The 24148-nt window shown below is 36.8% G+C and overlaps 1 protein-coding gene across 8 annotated transcripts in view; it reads left to right on the top strand.

Moving 5' to 3' along the window:
* The window catches only part of sec24c (SEC24 homolog C, COPII coat complex component), a 40810-nt gene extending 20800 nt beyond the window's left edge, over window positions 1-20010 (top strand). For 5 of the 8 annotated variants that reach the window (NM_001441567.1, NM_001441566.1, NM_001441565.1 and 2 more), the window contains 17 exon segments: window positions 1842-1953; window positions 2042-2169; window positions 2268-2406; window positions 2498-2613; window positions 2709-2833; window positions 2942-3133; window positions 4373-4466; window positions 4675-4791; window positions 5001-5171; window positions 5278-5374; window positions 10393-10538; window positions 10659-10797; window positions 12778-12896; window positions 15509-15688; window positions 15774-15965; window positions 16194-16283; window positions 18105-20008. In NM_001441567.1, coding sequence (NP_001428496.1) covers window positions 1842-1953; window positions 2042-2169; window positions 2268-2406; window positions 2498-2613; window positions 2709-2833; window positions 2942-3133; window positions 4373-4466; window positions 4675-4791; window positions 5001-5171; window positions 5278-5374; window positions 10393-10538; window positions 10659-10797; window positions 12778-12896; window positions 15509-15688; window positions 15774-15965; window positions 16194-16283; window positions 18105-18245 — 2298 coding nt within the window. In that variant the 3' untranslated portion in view covers window positions 18246-20008. 8 annotated transcript variants of the gene reach the window in all.
* The last annotated feature ends 4138 nt before the right edge of the window (window positions 20011-24148 follow it).

Raw genomic sequence — 24148 nt, 5'->3', positions numbered from 1 at the left:
TTTTGCCTAAGCAAAGTCCGACATTAGTGTCCTAATTAAATAGTTAAACTAATTGAGTTCTTCAGGCTTGTTTGAAACCTACAGGTAAGTGTGTTGAAGCAGGGTTGGTGCTAAACTGTGCAAGGCTGCAGTCCTTCAGGAGTTGCGTAGTCTGGTATACCGGGTCGGGCAGTGTCTAATGTAAACATGTATTTAAAGGAATATTCTGAGTTAGATTTTATTTATTCGGTATCATTAGCTGCAGAATTGACAGTTTTATTGGCCAAGCTGGAATCTAGCTTTACACAAGCCAACAGGGTATTTCTTGGCAATTTGGTTTCCGGAAGGAATAGGATCATTTGCAACTAATGAAATTTTAATTGATTTTGTTTTTTGAGATTAGATTGTGGTATATACAGTTGAAGTCAAAACTTTTAGCCCTCCTGCGATTTATTTATTTTATTTATTATTATTATTATTATTATTATTTTATGTTTCCCAGATTATGTTTAAAAGAGTCAGGCATTTTTTTACAGTATTTCCTATAATATTTTTTAAAGCATTTTTTTTTTATTTAATAAACCGTTTTTATGTCAATATTATTATTATTAATTTTCAATATATTATTATATAATTTTTGATAGTCTACAGAACAAACCATTGTTACCCAATGATTTGCCCAATTACCATAACTTGTCTGGTTAACCTAATTAACCTACTTTAGCCTTTAAATGTAACTTTAAACTGATTAATAGTATCTTGAAAAATATCTCATAAACTATTACATACTGTCATCATGGCAAAGATAAAAGAAATCTGTGATTAGAAATTGGTAAAGAGAAAAAAGAGAAAAAAAATCTCTGTTAAACCGAAATGGTAGGAAAATATATTGGGTGCTAATAATTCAGGAGGACTAATACAGGGTGTTCGTGGGGTCTTAAAGTCTTAAAATTTCTTAAATCTCAAAATCAAAATATTAGGCCTTAAAGTCTTAAATTTATTCAACTATTGGATTGTAGGTCTTCAATTTCAAAAAGGTCTTAATTTTCCTTTGTTCATGTATTGCTACTCAATCTGGCTTAAATCCTTTCAATCGCCAACAATCCATCCATCCTCAAAGCTTAAACATTTTAGCTCTTTTTTTAAACTCTTTTTGTCATAATAGTTAAATTATTTTACACGACCTGGACAGATTGTTGTGCATAGATTTAGTTTATTATAGTTTTTAAAGCTTTTAAAACATTTGTTAATTTAAAGTATATATTTTTATTATTATTATTTTTTTAAGTTTAATAAGTTTATGTTGGGGAAAAAGTGTATGGATCCAAGTAGAGGTTACTTGTTTTTACACAATATTTACAGTATTTTTTTAATATACATTATTATTGTATTATTAAATGTATTCAATTATAATAAATTTTTGATTGGCCATTCCATCTGTACCCTTTGAAAAATTCCTTGGCATTTAGCCCTTTATGAGTCTAAAATTTTATTTATGATCTTCTTAAAAATGTCTTAGTCTTAAATCTAACTTAGTTAAACCTGCAGAAACCCTGTAATAATTCTGACTTCAACTGTATATTATGATGTATAATAAAATGTGAAAATGAAAGAAATTTCTTTAGAAAATGTTTGGTATTATGGCCAAATTGATGGAGATGCCATATTTCAGGTGGCATCAATCCTGAATATTCCTTTAATCTGGTTTAGCTGATCAGATGTGGCGATGAATTAACTGATCCTGTCTGGATTATTTTCATATACGCGTAAAGAGGTTTATTGGGTGAAAGGTCAGGGTGTGTTGTGTTTGTTTGTAAATGAAGGTGTGCCGTTCTTTCATAGGCTCCTGTTTGTTCTCTCAGATTCAGGTTATAGAGGATGATAAAGCAAACAAGGGAAGTCAACCTTTCACTACAGGGGTAAGAGGTCAAGCTCCACCTCTAGTCACCACCAGATTTCAAGTGAAAGATCAAGGTAAAAGCATAAATTTAGGCTTCATTTAAGAACAAAATGGTTTTATTCCATTATATTATGCTTTTTATCAATATGAATCTCTTTAAAGGGAATGCAAGTCCACGCTACATTCGTTGTACTGCCTACAACATGCCCTGCAATTCTGACATGGCCAAACAGTCCCAGGTTCCTTTGGCTGCTGTCATTAAACCCCTGGCCACGTTGCCTCCAGATGAGGTAAAAGGACACATTTGAAAGCTCAATATTGTCATTTGCCTTTAAAATGAATTCAGAAGTATTAACGAAAAGCCCATGTCATTCTTTTTGTCCGGCAGTCACCGCCATATCTCGTGGATCATGGAGAAAGTGGTCCCATTCGCTGTAATCGCTGTAAGGCCTACATGTGCCCATTCATGCAGTTTATTGAAGGTGGCCGTCGTTTCCAGTGTGGCTTCTGCAGCTGTGTCACCGAGGGTTGGTTTTGCTGCCATAACAGGATTATCATGTTGGATTCATCAGAAATTCATCTAACGTTATGGTTTCTGGTCTGCTTTCTCTCTCTCAGTGCCTCCCCATTACTTCCAGCATCTGGATCACACAGGGAAGAGAGTGGACTGCTATGAACGACCGGAGCTCTCGATGGGAAGTTATGAATTTATGGCTACTGTGGACTATTGTAAGGTACAGTGTGTTTCTTTCAGGCCACTACAAGCCAAAGGAAATGATAAGGTGTTGATATGCATGGGATTGCTTATTTGAATATTATTTCTTGGCAGAACAACAAGTTTCCTCAGCCACCAGCCTTTATTTTCCTAATTGACGTGTCCTACAATGCTGTAAAAAATGGCATGGTGGGAATGGTTTGCCAGGAGCTGAAGACATTGATGGATTATTTGCCCAGGTGAGAGTGTAAAAGAGAAACTGTTAGGAAACAAAGAGAATATGTATGTTTTTGGCATCTACAGCAAAATATGATGTGCAATGTTGATGTTGCTTGTCGTTCCTGCAGAGAGAATCCTGATGTGGAATCAAATGTTCGAGTTGGCTTTGTCACTTACAATAAAGTACTTCATTTCTATAATGTGAAGGCCTCCCTCGCTCAGCCACAGATGCTTGTTGTGTCTGATGTGGCTGATATGTTTGTGCCCTTACTGGATGGATTTCTGGTCAATGTCTCAGAGTCCAGAGTGGTTATTGAGAGGTAGGCTATGGAATAGTTTGTTTTGTTTTTTTTCTTAATTTGTATTTGATTACAAAAATTATGCTCACCGGTCACTTTATTGGGTGCACCTTACTAATACAGGTTGGACCCTTTTTTGCCTTCAGAACTGCCTTAATTCTTCGTAGCATAAATTCAAGGTTCTGGAAATATTTCTCAGAGATTTTGGTCCATATTGACATGATAGCATCATGCAGTTCCTGCAGATTTGTTGGCTGCACATCGCAAATCTCTCGTTCCACCACATCCTAAAGGTGCTCTATTGGATTGAGATCTGATGACTGTGGAGGCCATTTGAGTACAGTGAACTTGTCATGTTTAAGAAACCAGGGATGGACATGGTCAGCAACAATACTCAAGTAGGCTGTGGCATTGATGCTCAGTTGGTACTAATAGGCCCAAAGTGTGCCAAGAAAATATTCCAACACCATTACATGACCACCACCAGCCTTAACCATCGATACAAGGCAGGATAGATCCATGCTTTCATGTTATTGACGCCAAATTCTGACCCTACCATCTGAATGTCGCATAAAAAATGACTCATCAGACCAGGCAATGTTTTCACAATCTTCAATTGTCCAATTTTGGTGAGCTTGTGCCAATTCTAGCGTCAGTTTCCTGTTCTTAGCTGACAGGAGTGGCACCCAGTGTGGTCTTCTGCTGCTGTAGCCAATCCACCTCAAAGTAGGATGTGTTGTGCGTTCAGAGATGCTCTTCTGCTGTAAGAGAACCTCTGCTGTAACGAGTGGTTATTTTAGTTACTGTTGCCTTTCTATCAGCTGAAACCAGACTGGCCATTCTCCTTTGACACCTGACATCAACAAGGGATTTCTGCCCACAGAACTGCCACTCAATGGATATTTTCTCCTTTAGGACTATTCTCTGTAAACCCTAGAGATTGATATGCTTGAAAATCCCACTAGATCAGCAGCTTCTGAAATACTCTGACCAGCCTGTCTGGCATAAACAACCATGCCACGTTCAAAGTCACTTAAATCCCCTTTCTTCCTCATTCTGATGCTCAGTTTGAACTGCAGCAGCTCATCTTGACCATGCCTAAATTCATTGAGTTGCTGGCATGTGATTGGCTAATTAGAAATTTGTTAACATGCAGTTGGACAAGTGTACCTAATAAAGTGGCCAGTGAATGTATATAAATGCACAAATAAATTTTTTGGACCATCAGCATTATTCATGAAAATATTTTTTTCTCCCTAGCTTGTTAGATCAGATTCCTGAAATGTTTGCAGACACACGGGAAACTGAGACTGTGTTTGGGCCTGTCATTCAGGCTGGGCTGGAAGCACTTAAGGTATTTGATTTTATTGCATCAGTACAAGATTCATTGTTCACAGCGAAAGTACACTGTCATGTAAATGTTAATTGGCTTATTGTTAGTCAAAATGATGCAGTTATACTTTTGATGCAGAAGCGTTTTGTTTATTATGGCTCAAATGTTTTTCATTTCCATTGTGAGTAGAATCATTCAGTAATAATTAGGTTTCTGCTTTGTCATCTAGGCTGCAGACTGTGCTGGAAAGCTCTTTATTTTCCACTCATCTCTCCCCATTGCTGAGGCTCCAGGCAAACTGAAGAATAGGGAGGATAAGAAACTAGTGGGCACTGATAAAGAAAAGGTACCTTGACCTTTTCTCTAAAAAGCACTCACACGTATTGTATTTGTATCTGAAAGACGCAACCTTAAACCAACAGTGATGCTTTGAAAATACGTTATCAAGCATGGAGAATTAAGAAAACTTCACTACGGGAAGCTTTTCAATGTGCTTGTTATTGGGTAGGTTTTAAGGACCACGCTTCCTGAAGTTGACCTCTGTTTCTTTTGCAGTCATTGTTCCAGCCGCAAGTTAGTTTTTACAACACCCTAGCTAAGGATTGTGTGGCGCAGGGCTGCTGTGTGGACCTTTTCCTATTTCCCAACCAGTATGTTGATGTAGCAACGTTAGGGGTGGTGCCCACTTCAACAGGCGGCTCCATCTATAAGTACACCTACTTCCAGGTATAGAAGAACTGCATCTGAGTCACCATAACCATACAAGAGCAGCTAAACAACAAAAAATATAATAAAAAAATTGGTTATACACTTTTTCTTTTACCTTTTTTAGGCTTCATCTGACCAGGAGCGTTTCCTTAATGATTTGAGGCGAGATGTGCAGAAGCAGATGGGCTTTGATGCAGTGATGAGGGTCCGCACCAGCACAGGTGAATACATCGGGCTACATGTAAATTGCTCAGCGTAAAGGAGGATGCTTTACAGGATGCTTTACAGTGTTAATTTGTGCATATTCGGGCTGCACAGTATACCGTTTTATATTCGATATCGCAGTGTGCGCATCCGCAATATTCACATCGCAATATATGCAATGATGAGTCTGAATTATACACCAGGAGCTTCAGAACACATGTGGTTTGAGGAATCCCTGCTAGGTTTAACTATAATATAGTGAAGGTTTATCATTTGCATGTGTTTTTAAGGCCTGTAACTGTATGAGCATTTCAAGAGAGTTTAAAACATTTGTACATAAAAATGTAGGATGTTTGGAGGTTAGGGCTGAACAATATGGCAGAAATTTGTATCACGATATAGTTCTTAATTTCGGTCGATACTATATAATTCCGATATTGATATGGACCAGGGGTTTTCAAAGTGTGAGGCGCGCATCCCCTGGGGGGCGCCAGAGCATGTCAGGGGAGGCGCGGGAAAAAATATTATATAATAAAAATATAATTATTGTTTAATTATTATATGTATGTTTTATTATTTTTAAACGTTTTAATTAAACAAAGCTAAAAAAAAATAATACGTCAAAAATAAGAAAACCTTTTTTTACCCAGAAGGCCATAGCTGTGAATTCACTTCTGTTTGGCAAGCCTGCCAATACCGGTAAATGCCTGCTAATCATGCTGCTAATACAATGGATCGGTTTCTGAGACCCCCAGATTCAAAGCCTTCAAGTTCAGGGCTTAAACCCAAAAGACGACGATATGATGATCAGTATTTGAGTTTAGGATTTACGTGGACAGGACCAGCTGTTGAACCACAGCTGTTGTTTTGTCAAGATATTTTGGCTAATGACAGCATGAGACCCGCTAAACTTCGGCGACACCTTGAATCCAAGCATGATGAGGTAGCGTGCGTGCGTGGGTGGGAGGAGGGGGCGCCAATGGATAAGTTGTGTCAAAAGGGAGGCCCACTGTCTTAGACTTTTGAAAAACCCTCATATGGACAATATATATAGCTAAATTTTATATATATATATATATATATATATATATATATATATATATATATATATATATATATATATATATATATATATAAGCTATAATTCCAAAATGAATGTCTAATAATTATAGAAGATTAATGATGATGAAAATGACAATAATAGTTACAAATTACATTTCTCATTATGCTTTGAATGTGCTTGAATGCAAGTTATCTGCTATAAAAAGTCTGTTACTTTATGAAAAATACATTTATGGTTTGCATCAAACAAAAATTAAGCATTGCAGTACGAAATATTTATTTTGCACTGTTGTTTTATATGCATGTCTATTTAATAAATAATATTTCTGCTACAAAACAAACGAAAGATTATAATAAAGCTGCAAAACAGTCACCAGTACCTAAATAGTAAAACAACATCTCAAGATGGAATGGACAAAAGAAAGTAAAGTCTCACTTCTACCGCTCTTTAAAAGTTTTAATTTCGGTTTGTGTCATTGTAAATGCTCAGTCTCGTTATGAGCTGATCTTCATGTTTCTGTGTTTAAGGAATAAAGCAGGCGAGTCAGCCGCACCAATATATGGGCAGGCAGAGCAGGATTCTCACGATGACCACCTGCGCAATACCGCTCTTTATTATGAGTTGCAGATTCAGTTTAAACTTAGTAAAGGCAAGCTTCTTTGGCGATGATTTGTACAGTATTAGATTTTACATTTAGCAGACATTTGTGCTGAACAAGCAGTGAATGCAACGCATTCTCCGAAAACACTTGATTGATCTCAGCTGGCGGATCAACATTCACCACATGTCATGATCGCCCTCATCTGCGCCTTTATTTGTAAGTTTATATGGGGTTTGCAGACCTGTGTGCTTTTCACGCTTCAGCCGTCTGCATTTCCCACGGTCACAAAAGCTCTGTCATCAAACAGCGGAAAGCCTTGAGTGATTGACAGCTGATATGAACCAATATAGCGGCAGGGAAGACTGATTCAGCATGTTTTTAGACAAAGTCAAAACGGGTCTCGCTACACCCATTATATGCAGTCGCACAAATGCTCCCAAATATATTATGAGGTCGCATAGATTAAATTTCGAACGCATATTTTTATCGAAATACCGGAAATGGGTTTAAAACTCCTATCACCATTATTAAAAAAAAATTCAACTGTGATATATATTAATATCGAATTATTTTCCAGCCCTATTGGAGGTGTAATTGTATTTAATTATTAAACAGAATTTATACAATTTATGCAAAAAAAAAATGTTTTTCTTACTTTACCATTTGCCTTGTTTCAAGTCCATATATCTACATTTCAAAGCCAAAAGAATATTATTTTTTTCTTAACCTAATGGCAGATCATTTCGCTTGTTGTACACTTGTTCACCTGTGCCATTTATGTACATATAAAATATTATAGATATCTATCAAATCGCTATCATTATAGATTTCTATCAAATGTTAGCACTGTTTGCCAGTTCATGAAATATATTTTATTTGTTACCTTTTGGCTTTCAATCAAGCTAAAACAGAACACAATTAAACCGTAACGGCTCATGTTCCATTGTCACCAGCATGCAATGAATCTTGTAATAGGCTGGGCGAGAAGGATCCATCTGTTGTGTCTTTCATTTCCTGGGAATCAAAGGATGCATCTGGAGGCTGTGTTTGAAGGAGACTTTAAATTGGGGCAGCCTTCATCATGCCAATGTGACTCAGTCGGCCTTTGAATGTGTCCTTCGAAAGATGCAGCCTCCGAGTTGCAAATGCTTTACTTTTTTTTTGATTCCATTTACACTATTCAAAATGTCCTTTCTTGGTGATGAAGCAGAATTTTCAACAGCTATTGCTTTATGGTCATTCTTTGTCTTCAGTGATCTTTGAAGAAATATTTCTGGTAACACTTTACAGTAAGGTTGTGTTAGATAATGTTAGTTAATGTATTTAAAAACATGAACCCTCAATGAACATTGCATTGATCACTGTATTTGTTCATGAAAATACAGTCGTTCTTTGTTAGTTCATGTTAACTCAAGTGCATATTTAAACATACATTAGTAAATGTACATTAGTAAAAACTATGATATTGGTATTGTTCATTTTTAGTTCTTGTTAGTAAACACATTAACTAATGAGACCTTACTGTAAAGTGACCATAATCCAAAAATATTTTTAATATATTTATTTTTCACCTAAAAAGAGCACATTCTTCTTCAAATAAGGTATATGCTGAAGTATGCTAATAGGACTTTTAATTTGCCAGTAACCTGGGTTAATCGTTTCCAGTGAACTCTATGCCAATGCATAATGGGCGCGTTTAAGGTCTCTTCTCTTTAAAAATCAGCGATCTCCACTGGCTGAGTGATATCTGATAAAAAGTGGCTTTCAGATTGTACAAGAAACACTGCATTAAATTACATTTTCCCTGCCATGTCTTTATAATATGAGCATTTATTTTACCCCAGTACATTCAATAGAGCTTCTGTGCTAACCTGCCGATTCTGACGGGTGCGTGCGAGCAAACGGCTTTTTGTCTCGTTTTACACTTGAGCAACTAAATGAATGCCAAAGTCTGTTTAACTGATTGTATTTTAATGACATTACAACATCGATGCTGTAAAAGGAACCATATAAAATGGAAAAAACTCGCAATATCAATGCACCGGAAGTTTTTCAGTATGGGTAAAACAATAGCTCGCCATATACCCTATATGAACATCTTTCCATGTCTATCTAGTTTCATTTGTGAATATGACACAATGAGACTGTACCTGTCAGCATTTGGATGTGAAAATAAGGGACCCCCACCCCTAAAAAAAATTCCAATTTACTAAATATGTTCATCTGTCTCTTTCATTGTAAATAAACAGTTGAAACAGTCAGTAATATGTTTTTATTATTATTTACAAAGATCGAATAAGTAGTATACATTAGAAAAAGCTACAAATAAATTGGCAAACAGTTTAGCCTATTAATACTAAATTAATAGCTATTATAAAGAAATTGAATCAAGGTATCAAATCTCAATAACCTTTTCACAGTATAATTAAAACATTCTGATTATAGAGCAACGACTGAAATTTTTCGATTGATCACATTAAATAACAGAGGTGTCACTTAAAAAATGCACAGATCCATAATGAAAGAATCCAACTGCTTTCTTAACCTTGTATGCTCATTTAAGACCAAAATTGTTGTGTTTAACAGAAAACCCACCAAGATTGACATGTTTAGATGTTATTATGTGTATATGTCTGTTCAAACATGCACCCTAAACCCAGAGTGTCCACCTTCGCTTTAAATCACGTTTACAGAATCCATTTGGGAAACAGCGTCTATTTGTCACTGTGGAGCGCGACTGACACTTACACATTGCTACATGAACTGACTGTTTTGAGGATGGCATTGAAAGGGCAGCGATGCCTGTAATGGAAAGGAAGGGAATCCTGCCATTATTATCTTTATTTCAAAGTGTTTTCATGCCTAAATAAAATTAAAGCACAGAACAGATTCTCATTTAAGAGGAAGGGAAGTCCCCTGGTGGTTCGGCTCATTAATGTTTGGCTCATGGAAAGATAAAAAAAAAAACGAGAAATATGGGAAAATACCTTTACAGGATGATAGCAGGATAGAATTGTAAAATACGAGAGAATGCTGGAAAAAAAAGAGGTTTGACAGGTATAAATGAGACAAACAATAGAACAAAAAAACTACATGAATACTTGAGTAAACTGACAAACATTGACAGTTTTTGCATGTGATTGTTTTCTGTGGGTCTGTAAATACATATAATAAATACATGTACATATAAATAAATAAATATACACACATATGAAGCAGCAAAGAAACATGAAAGCCACATTCAGGCAATACATTTATTTATATGTATATTAGTAATCATTTCTTAGTAGTAGACCTCTTTCAAAGAGATAGAATCTTTGTTTTATAATGGTTTACAGTGTGAGTTTAACTTCTCTGTGGTGCTGTGACAGGGATCCGGGCGACAGACTTCTTCGGCTCCTTCTATATGAGCAACACTACAGATGTAGAGCTGGCAGGACTAGACTGTGACAAGACCGTCACTGTAGAGTTCAGACATGACGACAAGCTCAGCGAGGAGACTGGAGCTCTCATGCAGGTCTGTCTAGTCTTACACACACATGAGAAGTGTCAGCTACACTGGATTCAGTCCCTCGGCATTTAATGATCTAAGCTGTGCTCACCTTTTTTTCCCTGTACTGTGTGTCTTTTGTTTCAGTGTGCTGTTCTGTACACCAGCTGCAGTGGCCAGCGACGGCTACGGGTACATAACATGGCAGTCAACTGCTGCTCTCAGCTGGCAGACCTGTACAGGAACTGTGAGACTGACACCATCATCAACTTCTTCGTCAAATATGGTGAGTGAAACCACTCACCCATCGGAACAACACCTTTTCTCTATGGGCAAGATCAGTTACTCCAAAAAAAAATTATTAATATTATTTTTTTATTTAGTTGTGTTTTTTTTTCTCCCTTTTTCTTTCTAGTTGCATGATTTAAATATGTTGTAATTAAAATATATATATTTGATAAGGCTGGGCTATTAATCAAAGTAATCGAAATAGACATTCGGATCCTATAATCGCTTTAGTTTTTCCCAGGACAATTTTTTTTCGATTACTTTTACTATAAAGTAGTGCGGAGTGTGTAGTCACATGACCCTGCTCTGTTTATACTTCTGCGTTGAGCACACGCATATGGTCCGGTGCAGCCTTTGCGCAGTCACACACCATTCACCGTGGCCGATGCTGACACGCACCTCTCAAAAAAAATGTAACTACACTTCGAGACATGGCCCATAAGCGCTTTGATTGGTCGGCTTGAAAGCGGTGACGAGTGTGGGCAGCACAGAGAGCCGTGGAAGAGCAAGCGACCCTGGTGGAGTGAGTGTTTACAAGTGTGGAGTCCCATCGATGAGCCCCAGATGGAAACTTTTGTTTTGTTTACACCTTATGATTAAAGTTGTTGCACGTCTGCCGGTTTCCGCCTACTTTTAGTAGTCTTAGCTGCTTGTTCATTAAGGTAGCATTCAGAAAAAACAAAACACCTGCGAAGAAACCCGACACAGAGGAACATAAAACCCCACTTGCCCCTTTTCTTGCCCCGAGTTTTAGCTACTTGTTCATTAAGGGTAGCGGAAGTGTTATTGCAGAGTAACACAACCAGCATGCAGAAATATAAATGCCTGACTGCGCATAAGGCAGGCCGAAGCACGCTTGTCCTCCCTCCCTTCTGCCCTGACAGCCTGCACTCACATTGCAACAGAGCTGGAGCACGCGTATGTCATTGATGCCCTGGTCAGTTTAACAGAAGAGAAATGCTCTAACTCAGCCCGGTGGAGATTTCTTTAGTTATATAATTTTAGTCGTTTGTTATGCAGTGACAAACAGTCAAATAATTCGCCGAACAATTCAGTCAGATCAGGTTGGCTGAAAGTGCAGCTGTCGTGCAGTGAGGGGTTTGCGTCTTTAATAAACTACGAATGTTTGCGTTCATTGAACAGTAAAACTGATTAATAAATCCATATAAAACAGTACCTTAAAAGTCACGTTTTGTCCTCAGTTTCGGGCTCAGGCGCGCTTTGCACTCACACTACAAGCGTACCGTGTCAGTCCAAGTGAATTTTGCTCTGACACACCTCTTCTAAAGGCTGATTTATACTTGTGCGTCAAACGCCGGCGTATGCTACAGCACTGACGCATAGCCTTTCGCCTTGGCCGTCGGCATCACTGGCATGCACCTCTCAAAAAATGTAACTACACGTCGCAACAACGCGTATCGCAAGCTCTGTGATTGGTCAGCTTGGTAGCGCTGATGAGTCTGGGCGGGACCGAGAGCCACGCAAGCGGCGCTAGCCCAATGGAGCGATTGTGGAGTCCCGTGAAGGAGCTCCGGATGGAAAGTTTTGTTGTGTATTTACCTCAGTTAAAGTTTTTGCACGTCCGCCGGTTCCTGCCTCAAAATGAGCGAGTTTGAGCCACTTGTACATCCAGGAAGTGTTCAGGAAAAGCAAAACACGAGCGAGAAACTCGACACAGAGGAACATTTACACCTCACTGCCAACTAGCGTTTCGGAAGTGTTAATGCAGACCAACAGAGACAGCGCGCAGAAGTATAAATGCACAGCTACGGGCGTTGCATGCGCCGTGGGTTACGCCGGTCACTTGACGCAGAAGTATAAACCAAGGTTAACTGGGCCAGGGCCGGCCAACTGAATTGCGCCTGAGCCCAATTCAGAGCACTCACTCTCAAACTACACAAAGTTGACTTGTTTAGCACAGTATAGGACATTTTAAATGTTATTTTGAACGATGTAAAAGTTGATGTTGTGTTTCCAGCATATCGGAGTGTACTCAGCAGTCCTACAAAGAATGTACGTGATAGCCTGGTGAACCAGTGTGCACAGATCTTAGCCTGTTACCGAAAGAACTGTGCCAGTCCATCTTCAGCAGGGCAGGTGAATATTAGATATATCCTACTGTCATAACCCGCACACTAAAACATCATTTGTTTTGGAACAACTTTTCAAGAATTAAAATTTTTACAAGAGCTATTTCAAAATTGTTACATCATTTTACATCGAATCTGATGTGTCTATTAAATTGATTTTATTTTTCAGAATTGCTGGAGTTTAAATGAGAAATGAGCCATGTAGTACTAAAATATAACCAAATGCATTCATTTAAAAACTATAATAGCCCCCCCATCCCCCCCCCAAAAAAAAATGATTTACTATCCATCTTTTCACTCAGTAGCTCCTAACCTGTATTTCCTTTGCATTCAACAAAAAATGGAAGCAAATTTTAAATTTTGGGGGGAACTAAGTATACAGTGTTGGAAGGTATTCAACATGTCATGTTTTTGGCGGTGGGGGAGGGGGATATTCTGAAGGAGCTGTTGACATGGAATTAAACCAGATTTTGGTAAAAACCCAAACAATATAAACATAAAATAAAACGGTACAAAAAATCTGAAAAATGAGTTGTGTAATAACATTGGAAATGAATGACAGCAGGAGAAAGCACTGAACTGTATTTAATGTTTTATATAAAAGACTTTTTGGTGACAATACAGGGTCCCCGCGGGTCCTTAAAAAGTCTTGAAATGTCTTAAATAAAATTTTCAATTTTTAAGGTCTGAAAATGTCTTGAATTCTGTAATTTTCCATAAGGAGGTCTTAAATTTCATGTGGGATCTTAAATTTCATGTCCGATTCGTCTTTTTTATTTATTTTTTTCAACCGCTACTTGACCAGCGCAACATTTGGGGGCAGAACTTCGTGGGTGCAACCTGCATCATTCCATAGGTGACATACGAGTAAGTGATTGATGAATGCGTTGCGTTGATACTTTGCCACCACAACATTTTGCGAAATCGCAAGCATGGGCAAATGTTTGTTTGATGACAATTGGTTGGAGGACAAAAAGTATTGAGGGTGGCTTTAGAAAACAGCAGTAATCATGAAGGGAGGTGTGCTTTATCTAAAAAGACGATAAAACTGGGGACAATGGGCCGCAAAGCGCTTGATTCACACATGAAAGCAGAGAAGCACAAAAAATATGTGTAGACGCAGGCAAGTAGTCTGCCCATAATTATGTTCTCATCGAGCACTACGACCTCAGGACGGCCTTGTGGAAGGCTCTTCAAGCAATGCCTTCAGCAGCTTTGCGAATATAGTTACATTTAAGGCCGAAATACTGTGGGTATTTCAAACCGTAAGCCACCACCACTCGTACACCTCAAATGAGGACGTCCACCTAGTTTTTCAAGCAGTTCCCTGACTCAGTGCGAGCACGTTCACATGTGGAAGAGACAAAACAGTATATTTAGCACGATTTGGTGTTGCCCCATACCTAAAGAAGAAACTAATTTCACGAGCAAACAAGGACGCTTTCATCATAATGTTCGATGAGTCCATGAACGCAGCAACGAAGACTTAGACTTGCACTTTAGACGTTGGTCAACTGACGAGACCGGTGCCCTGTTGTCAGGGTTGTAAGGTCAATCAGCACTCGGCATAAAAGTTTTTGCGTCCCTTTGACCTGTCTTGAGCGTGGCTCTGGTGAGTTGTGCCACGCTAATGCTTCACCACATCATTCTGTGTTGACACACTGAACATTTTCCGTTTTTTTTTTTTTTTTTTGTTTAGGTAAAGTCTTAAATTTTCATTTTAGAGGACTTAAAAAGGTCTTAAAAGGTATTAAATTTCCTGTTAAAAAATGTGCAGATAACCTGCAATAGCTTAAAGATGTCTTTCATATGGCAAATGAAGTCACATGAATTGCTCAGGTGTGAGGTTTTTACAGACCTCAACTGAGTGAGAAAATTTAATGGTTCTGTTGGTCTCGCCTATCAAATCTGAACTTTAATTTGTCATTTCAATTGGATTCAAGTCAGGTGATTGGCTGGGCCATTCTACAGGATGATTTTCTTTCTTTGAAAACATTTAAGTGTTCCCTTGGCTGTGTTTTTTATCATTGTCTTGCTAAAATGTCCACCCTGGTTTCATTTTCATCCTCCTGATAATCTAGATGTTGGACTGAAGCAGCCAATACTCATTTACACTGACAAAGGGCAGAGGGTTGCTGAACAACTACTGAGAGATTTCAGCTGCTGTCTGGGCTTTCACTGCCCTTCACTTCCCTTTCTTCATGTGTTCAATACAATACTTTTCCTGTGTCATTTTATTTGGTTACACATAACTTCATTTGTAAACTAATTAAAATGGTTTTCTTTGCATATTTGGGTTTATTGGTTGTTACCAACATCTGGTGAAAGTTTCAAGTCAACAGCTCCTTTAGAAATATGTTTTCTGAGAAAAATGGTGACGTGTTCCTTATTTTCCCCACTGTATTTCCATCAATTGAAGAATTGACAGGCTATTGACAGGTTTAGTAGAAAAAAAATACTATGGATGTAAATGGCTACCAGTTAGATGTAAATTACAGAAGCATGATATCACTAGTTGTTATTATCATTATCATTCGAATAGCACTGATATACACATTTCTATTAGGACAGCATCTCTATAAAAATGCAATCTTGTATAATTTTCTTGTCTGTGTGCAGTTGATTTTGCCAGAATGTATGAAGCTGCTGCCTGTGTATCTGAACTGCGTGTTGAAGAGTGACGTTCTGCAGCCCGGGGCAGATGTCTCCCTGGATGACCGTGCCTACTTGAGACAGCTGGTCAGCGCTATGGATGTGGCAGAGAGCCATGTGTTCTTCTACCCTCGGCTGCTTCCGCTGGTGAGAGACAAACACAATAATATCACCCCATTTGATATTGTAATAGAGCTGTTGTGGTTACGGTATGTCCACTGTTTCTCTGCAGCAAAAGCTGGATGCGGAGAGCACGTCTCTGCCTTTGGCAGTCAGAGATTCCGAGGAGCGACTGTCTAGAGGAGGAGTCTACCTGTTAGAGAACGGACTAAACATTTTCATTTGGGTCGGGGTCAATGCCCAACAGGAACTGCTTCAGAACATATTTGGCACACCTGCCTTCAGTCAGATAGACCCCAGCATGGTACGACCTCTTATGAATGTTTTATGTAAATCACATGCATATTAAGCATAAATTGTTTGGTTTTACATGAATGCAAAAGTAGCTTTGTAGCACAGAGTATCGCTTGTGAGTAGATTAGACTTGATTCATTTAACCCAGGACTCTTGAACTAGTTTTGCATGCTGTATGTTTTTTTTAAATATTATGCGCACATTGGCAATTTTTTTTGTGTGTGTTTTGCTGGTTTAGACCTCTCTGCCGGCTTTGGATAATCCTTTTTCAAAGAGACTGAAGGAGATTATCGAGTCCATCAGGGCACAGCGCTCACGATACATGAAGGTAAATACGTCACGGCTTGATATTATGCTCTTGCAGAACTGAAAATTTCGTTTGCTTGGGTGACTTGTGTTCCTTTTTTACTCTTCAGTGCAGTGATTTTATTGGTAGCAAAGTAATGCAAGCTTTAGCAATATGAAGTCATACGATAATCCAGGATTTATGCTTGGCATAGGGATAGCGAAAACAGAAAGTAGTTCTCAGTCCAGATTAATGTTCAGTCGGTAATTAATCAGCGCTATGAAAAGAGGAAGGACCACGTAAATGAACAAAATAAAAGTTTTAAGTTGTCATTTAAACAAAAAAATAGCAATTGAAAAGAAATTTAGGCCCTGTTTACATTAATGTGTTAGTTTTAAAAGGCGTTTTAGAATGAAAACGATCCACGTCCACTCTGGCGTTTCACCCAGCGTTTCTGAAAAGCTCCCCATCCACATTATACTGCTGAAAAAGCACATCACGTGACCACACACACAAGACTCTAATCTCACTATATTTGTTAAAAGTGATATTTAATTCATCTTGTTGTCTATATCTAAAGACATATTTCCCGACTTTGGTCTTTTGAACCTATTGCTTGTTCTCAGGGAATGTATTTTGGCTGAGCTCAAAGATAAGTTAATATATCAATTAATGTAACCTCGTACACTGATTCAGCACATTTGATTGATTGCTTGCATTTATTTTCTATAATGTTTAAACTTATTGTATGTTATACTTTTATAATGGCCATTATTGAATATTAAAACTGATATTCAGCAAAAGAGAGGGTATGTTTCATGTTTTTAATGAAAATAAAAAGGAGGCAGTAATGTTATCGCCTCTGTTTTGTTATGAATATGCATACAGTGAAGATGACGGTCATATAAATATCTAGCTACACGACGCCTCAACATTTTTGGTGTCTGCTAAGTTAAATTCAAAATGAAAATAGGCAGTTCCTTATCATTTTCATTTGATTGTTAAAAACGTGAACAACGTAGCAAGGGTGATGTGAATGAGGTTATAAAGTTTACACTGTTGCTGAATGAAAGTGAAACTGTTGAAAAATTAAAAACCAAAAATGACGTGATTACATACATTTAAACAAAAAAAATAATAATTTGTGGAAAGAAGTTTGATTCTTACGTGAAATTGTGCAGGGAAGAAGCCAGTCAGTGGAGTTTATAGCTAAATATTTAGCAGTGTTTGCATGTCCTTTATGGCATAATTCATTAAAATAAATGTAAAATAACATTCATTACAAGTTGATTTAAAAAAGCACCTAAATTTTATTTCTTATTTTCAGTTGAATAAAAATCTATTTTCCACTCATATATTAGCAAATATTTTGCAGTGTTTGCATGTCCTTTACTGCATAGAATTAGTTAAAATAGAAGTAAAATAACATTAATCATAACTTGATTTAATAGTTTTGTAATTTTTCATACATTTTCAGTTTAATAAAATACTTTCCATTTATGTATTTCATCATTAAAGATTTCTTAAAAATACTGTAAAAAATCTTGTCTCGTTCTCGTGAACCAAATCTAGTCTCATCTCGTCTCATGGAGTAAGCGTCTCATCACACCCAAAGTCTTTAGCATTTTCAAAATACTTTATTTTTCTGTTTTGAAGATGCTGGTATAGTGTGGTTACCAGGCACATTTGTAACTAAAACAGTATGCGTTGTATAATAAAAATGCTCTACTGTCAATGGTGCTTGAGTTCTGAAAGAAAAAGTAAATGAATAAATTAGATTTTATTACATGTCTGCTGTTTATTGTTTCTTCCACTAATTTACAATTTAAGAATGTATGAATCGACCCTCTTGTTTTCTTTCAGCTCATGGTGGTGAAGCAGGAAGACAAGCTGGAGCTGATCTTCAAGCACTTCCTAGTAGAGGATAAGAGCAACAACGGTGGAGCGTCTTATGTGGACTTCCTGTGTCACATGCACAAGGAGATTCGTCAGCTCCTGAGCTGAGTGTCAGGTCCCCTCTCTCCTCCTCCTCCTCAGCTCTGTACTCAGAAGCGCTTTAACTTTTTATTTAACATAATAAACAAAACCCCCTTTGCCCATCATCTTCTCTTCCTCAAATATAATCTCATCCGCCGTGACTCTTGAGGATGACGCCACCTCTAACGGAATTAATGTTGCTCCGTCAGATCACACTGTTCTTTTGGTTTTAGTGGTGGGAGTTTTGACCAGACCTTCTCCCTTTCTTTTGATGACAGGCTTGTGAGACTGTGTGTGTGTGTGATAGAGAGTGAGATGTGCTGTTATTACTGCTCTACAGCTGATCTGGGATCAGGATGTGAAACCACAATTAGGGCTTAAACCGCATTATGAAATTAACTGCTAGCGGGTTTTAAGAGTGTGTTTGACTGTGAACGTCGATGTTGATTGTACTGGGTGTTCTGTGAGAAACACTAGCACTGATTAATGGTCTCTAGATGACCATTATCTAATCTAGCATCAAAGATAAATCTAGAGCTACTCCGAATACAGTGAAATGAAGTCCCTTATCTTTATTCCAGTGTGAATGGAAAGATGTTTTAGAACAAAATATATTCATGTCCAGTTATTTGTATTTCTTTCTGCTTAGCTTCAGTTTCCCTCTTTGATTTCCCTCTCTCAACCTTGGCCTTATTGATCCTCTCTTCTTTTGGGTCCGTTATTCTGTCAATTACGTCCAGCTGTTGTCATTTTCACCTTTTTAATGTGTGCGAAAAACCTAGCGGACTCTGTGGGAGCTTGAAGTGTGCTGTTAATCATTGGAAATGTCTTTTACTCTGAGAACACATTCAATATAAAAATTCTATGCATCGACTTATCTTTAAACAAATAGAGGGAAAGCTGTTCAAGAGCCTGGGAGGAATATTATCTCTCTTATTTCTCCTCCATCACCCTCATTCTGCATTAGAAACAGATATGCTTAAAACTGGTACGTTAGTGTCATTTCTAGGTCCTGATGAGGAATATGGATTTCTACAGGGAGTTGCGGATTGTCAAGATCCTTCAGTAATTGGGCATATATTACAGAATCGGGCTGGCATTTCCCTTTTTTAAGTTTTTGTTTGGTTCTTTACTGTACGGTCTGTTAGTAACCTGTATTTGCTTGGTTATGTATCAGTTATGATTTCATAGTATGATCTGACTCTGAAGGTTTGTGGTTCTGGGGCAGGTGCATTTTTATTCTGCTCTGGAGTATTATTCATCTTTGTGCAATGGAAGCCTGTGCTGAATGAGTGAAGTGTGGGACTCATTTAGAAACTGACCCTTTCTAACCCCTTTTTTTTTTCTCAAACGAGTGACGTCAAGCACATGCGGGATTGTGACCTTAAAAGCAATCAACACTAAATACCTTGTCATCACATTTATTACATGTACAGAATTAAAAATCACATTTTAAAAATGATGTCAAGCTAGCGTGCTTTGTTGAATCTTTAAGTGAACTGCACATGATGTGTGGGCGAGTCTTTTACTTGGTCCTTTCTGAAGTATATCTTTGTCCGATATTGCAGAGCTCTTTTATATAGAGGTGTGTGTGTGTGTGTGTGTGTTTTTGGAGGTGCATCCTGGTGAAGTTCTCTTTAGAACTGAGGGATCGGCCTTTGAGGTTTTCTTTTTTCAGTGTTTGTCTCTAACCCATATGTGTTTTTAATGGCCATAGACTTAATGATTTTGAGTTGTCTTCCTGTTTTATCCATGCCTCCTGACTGCAAATAAATGCCTATATCTATTCATCGATTGACTCCAAAGTCCCTTTGAAGAAATAGTGAATTGTTAGAGTGAAATGTCAGAAGTTGTTGGAGCAATTCACATTAGGTCTGTTACATTAATCCATGTATGAGGAGTTCAGATGCAAAAGCTGCTAAACTCCACTTCTGCCAAAATGAGCTAATGACATTGAGCGAATGCTTTTGGCACGTAGTACAAGTTCAACAAATAGTTTTGCTTCAAATCATCTAAATCGCAGCGTCAGCCCAATCAGAATTAACAGTTTGTTGGCAAAAGCCTCTAAACGCCACTTGCCTTCAACAGCAAAAGCCGCTATGTCCCGAGAACCAATCTGATGGCGGCAATCGAATCATATGTTTTCAATGTAATGGTGCGCTGATATGCTGGCTTTTATGAGGAGACGTTATTATTCAGCTTTCAGTTTAGATGGAGTTCGATGAACTGCATACACCTGTCCTACTGTTAGTGAATGGCAAATGAATACCTCAAAACTCTGTGCATTATAAGATAAAGAAAACACACTGTACAGTCCGAAGTGTAACATGCATTCATAACGTATTTTTGCGCAGCGACGCTACTTAGAATGAGTGTGATTTACTATACATTAAACGACAACTTCGCTTCACAAAAGACGAAGTTAAGATTCTATTCTTATATCCCACATAGATCCTATCAGGATAAACTAGAAGGAAAAAAAGGGCAAGACCTTGAGTATGGTGAGAATAAATGAATAACAGCTTGAATGAATGAATAACCCAGTAGCCCACCTTGTGTTTTATTTGCTATTTTAAGCTATTTTTTACAAAGGATAAATCTAATGTATTAAACTTTACATTATTTTTAGTACTTCATATTACTCATATGTCTGATAAGCTTTTTATATTAACGGACACTGCACAACACATACATTATTCACACTACGTTTATTTGAATCTAAGTTTAGTTTACAATGTTTGCAATGTTTACATTGTTCTACTTGCATTAAATCTAAATCTTATATCAGAAATGACAGCAGATTCATATTTTATTAATGTCAATTTAATGTTAATGCACTCACTTGACTCATTTCATTGATTAATTTACACTGTCTTGTCCCAATAGGTGGATTTAGAGGGTTTTGCAAAACAAAGCAGAAGTGGATTTAGCTGGTTTTGACGCAAAGGAAAAATCAACTTTGGTAAAAACCAAAGGATTGTCTAAAGTGACATTTTAAAAGAAAGTGATTTTATTTATTAGCTAATAGCCTTTTTATTACCTGTAAATTAAAACTTCTGAACGTAATCTGAGGAGCCTGATAGAAAATGCTCAATTACAAGAAAAGAGGTCTGATGGTTTTAGAGGGTTTTGCTTCTGAACTCCTCATATCAACTTCCCACATGGACATGACCACAATCATTTTTGGTGATGCAATATTTATTCTCCATACATAAAAACCAAGTGTGCATTTTAGCTCATTGTGCAACATATTTATCTCTATTGGAGGTGTCAATGTCAGTAAAATAAAAAAAAAACACTGTAGTATTTACTATAAATTGCTTTTTCATGTGGGTGTCTGACAACTGAAAATAGATTTGGTAGCAGATATCGCAGCCTCTGTTACTTTTTACTTCACACTTCTTTAACAATTACTATTTATTTAGGATATGCGTTTTCACATTCTGATTCCAATTATTTATATAAAATTGTTAAAATGACTAATTAAATGAAATATTTTTAAGAGTGAAATATGATGTGTTCTTTGAAAGAGTGTACTTGCATTGTGATGCTATTATATTGTCATTCTGGTATTATATAATGAGTGGCATAAAATGGTTGACAATGACAATAATATTGTTTATCAGAATATATTTCGGTGCAATATATCATACAACAACAAAAAAAAAAAAAATCTATATTGTGACAGGCCTAATTCACATTAGTTAAAAATCCCAAACCCAAAACCCTTAATTTAAATTTCTATTTTACATGCCACTAAGCTGTATAGAAGTGTCTTGAAAAACGTCTAGTGAAATATTATTTACTGTCATCATGGCAAAGGGAAAATAAATCAGTCATTAGAAATGAATTATTAAAACTATCATGTTTAGAAATGTGGTAAAGAAATCTTCTCTCCGTTAAACAGAAATTGGGTAATAAAATAAACAGGGGGGATAATAATTCTGACTACAACTGTATATGTTTCATGAGAAATGACTTTTGCACTCATCTCTTAATCTCAGCTCAAAGCACAGGCCATGTCTAGAGCGTCAGACTTTTCTAAAATTAACCTTAAGCTGTGTTACGTAAGTAAATGAGCCGGACTTCAGGGGCAGTGATGTGATGTGACGCTTGCATTAAAGGTGTGGTTGTTCACTTTTAGAGATTTAATTGACCTTATTTTTTTTATGTACGAGACTTTTGGGTTTTATTTACTTAAATTCATTTTTAGACATTAAAAACAGCTCGTTAGGCTGCTTAAAGTTGCAAAGTGATATTTTCTTATTATATTGTTCTGCTTTGTCTGTATAGTCATGAACACACTTGTTTATAGAGTGAGTAGTTTGACCGTTTTCTACCATTTATCATTCCTAGTCATTTCTCCCATAGGCAACAGAATTGGAAATTCTAAAACAATCGCAAAAACGATGGCACATCAGCATTAAATAATCAGGTCAATAGCAGTAAATCCTCTTTTTTTTTTTTTTTTTTTTTTTTTTTTTTTTTTTTTTTTTTTGCATAATAGTATTACACTTGCAATGTTAAACACCACCTGCTCTATTGTGCAATAGTCTGGGATCAGTAAGTTTTATTTTGAAGTAAACTGATTAAGCAGCGATGGATTAAATTAATTGACTGTCTATAGTGATTTTGTTCAAAATGTTTTAGAATTATATTTCAAATGAATGTTAATTTCACCTTTTGTGGAATATTTTTTAAGAAAACTATTTTTGATTATATTAAGTGAATAATAAACATTACTAGAATTTAGAATATATTACTGAAAATCAGCCATCAACGGAATAGGTTGACTTAAATATTCTACTATAATTATTTGATTAATTATTAAATATGTCAAATTAAAATGATCGAAGTAATGAAATTTCCCATGTTCTGTGATTTGTCTCACTGTTAAATACAGACATAAACGTGGGTTAAACTTCCAACCACTGCACGTTAACGAGGACTACATTCTCAGTTGTATAAAGCAACCCGTCACACAAATGTAAAGGTAATGTTGATTAGAGTTTTAATACTCAGCCTCCAAGTGCTTCACGTCTGCGACTCATACTGCATCAGAGCTGCACAAGTCAGTTGATTCACAAACTATCAATAAGACAAAACAATCAATAGGACAATTGTTCATTTATTGAAGAAAACGCCCAAATACTCGGCAATTGTAAAGAATAACTGAATGAATTCAGGAGTTTTGAAACTGTGTTTTTTTAAATGAATATATATTATTATGGTGTAGAAAAACTAGAGAATAATAGTAGAAGGCAAAATAAATTTCTTGCTAATAAATCAAAGTTTAAAACCAGCATTTTCCCGAGACAATCAGTTTAGAAGAAAAGGTCAGACAGGTGGGCTTTCAAAATATTTTGCAGAAGGAGGTGGGCCTCGAAGTAAAAAAGGTTAAGAACCCCTGAACTAGTCCATTAATGGTTTATATACTTTAAAAAAAAAATGTATTTAAGTTGGTATTTGAGGAGGAAAGTTATCTGCAAATTGACAGTACAAAGTCTAGTTATTCACAATACTGATCTGTTACTTATTTTTTATCTGGCACTGAAATTAAACCCAGATATCAGCAGTTTAAACTTCAATGTTTTTGTTGTTGGAGTCTGCAAGCTGTAAAGGCACCGCACTCTTCTCGAAAAGGGTGGAGAAAAGCAGCTCATTTGCATTTAAAGATACACAAGGCATTTTTATCCTTAAAATTGTAAAGTTATAGACCATTTTGAGGGATGTAAACAAAAACAATAGTCACAACATACTTCCTGTTTTACTTTTTATTTTTATTTTTTCTATAGCTCCTGAGAATCTAAAAAGGGCCTCATATTGATTAATAATGCAATGAGAGCTGTTTTAACATAAGGTTATGATTAAATTGCTTCTTTTTACAGTAATAGTTTGATAACAAACAGGAAATTTTCATGGGCCAATTA

Source organism: Danio rerio, chromosome 12, assembly GCF_052040795.2.
Source record: "Danio rerio strain M-AB ecotype USA chromosome 12, GRCz13ab, whole genome shotgun sequence".
Taxonomy (NCBI): Eukaryota; Metazoa; Chordata; class Actinopteri; order Cypriniformes; family Danionidae; genus Danio; species Danio rerio.
The sequence above is the reverse complement of the archived record's forward strand: the minus strand, read 5'-3'. Positions and strand labels throughout refer to the sequence as shown.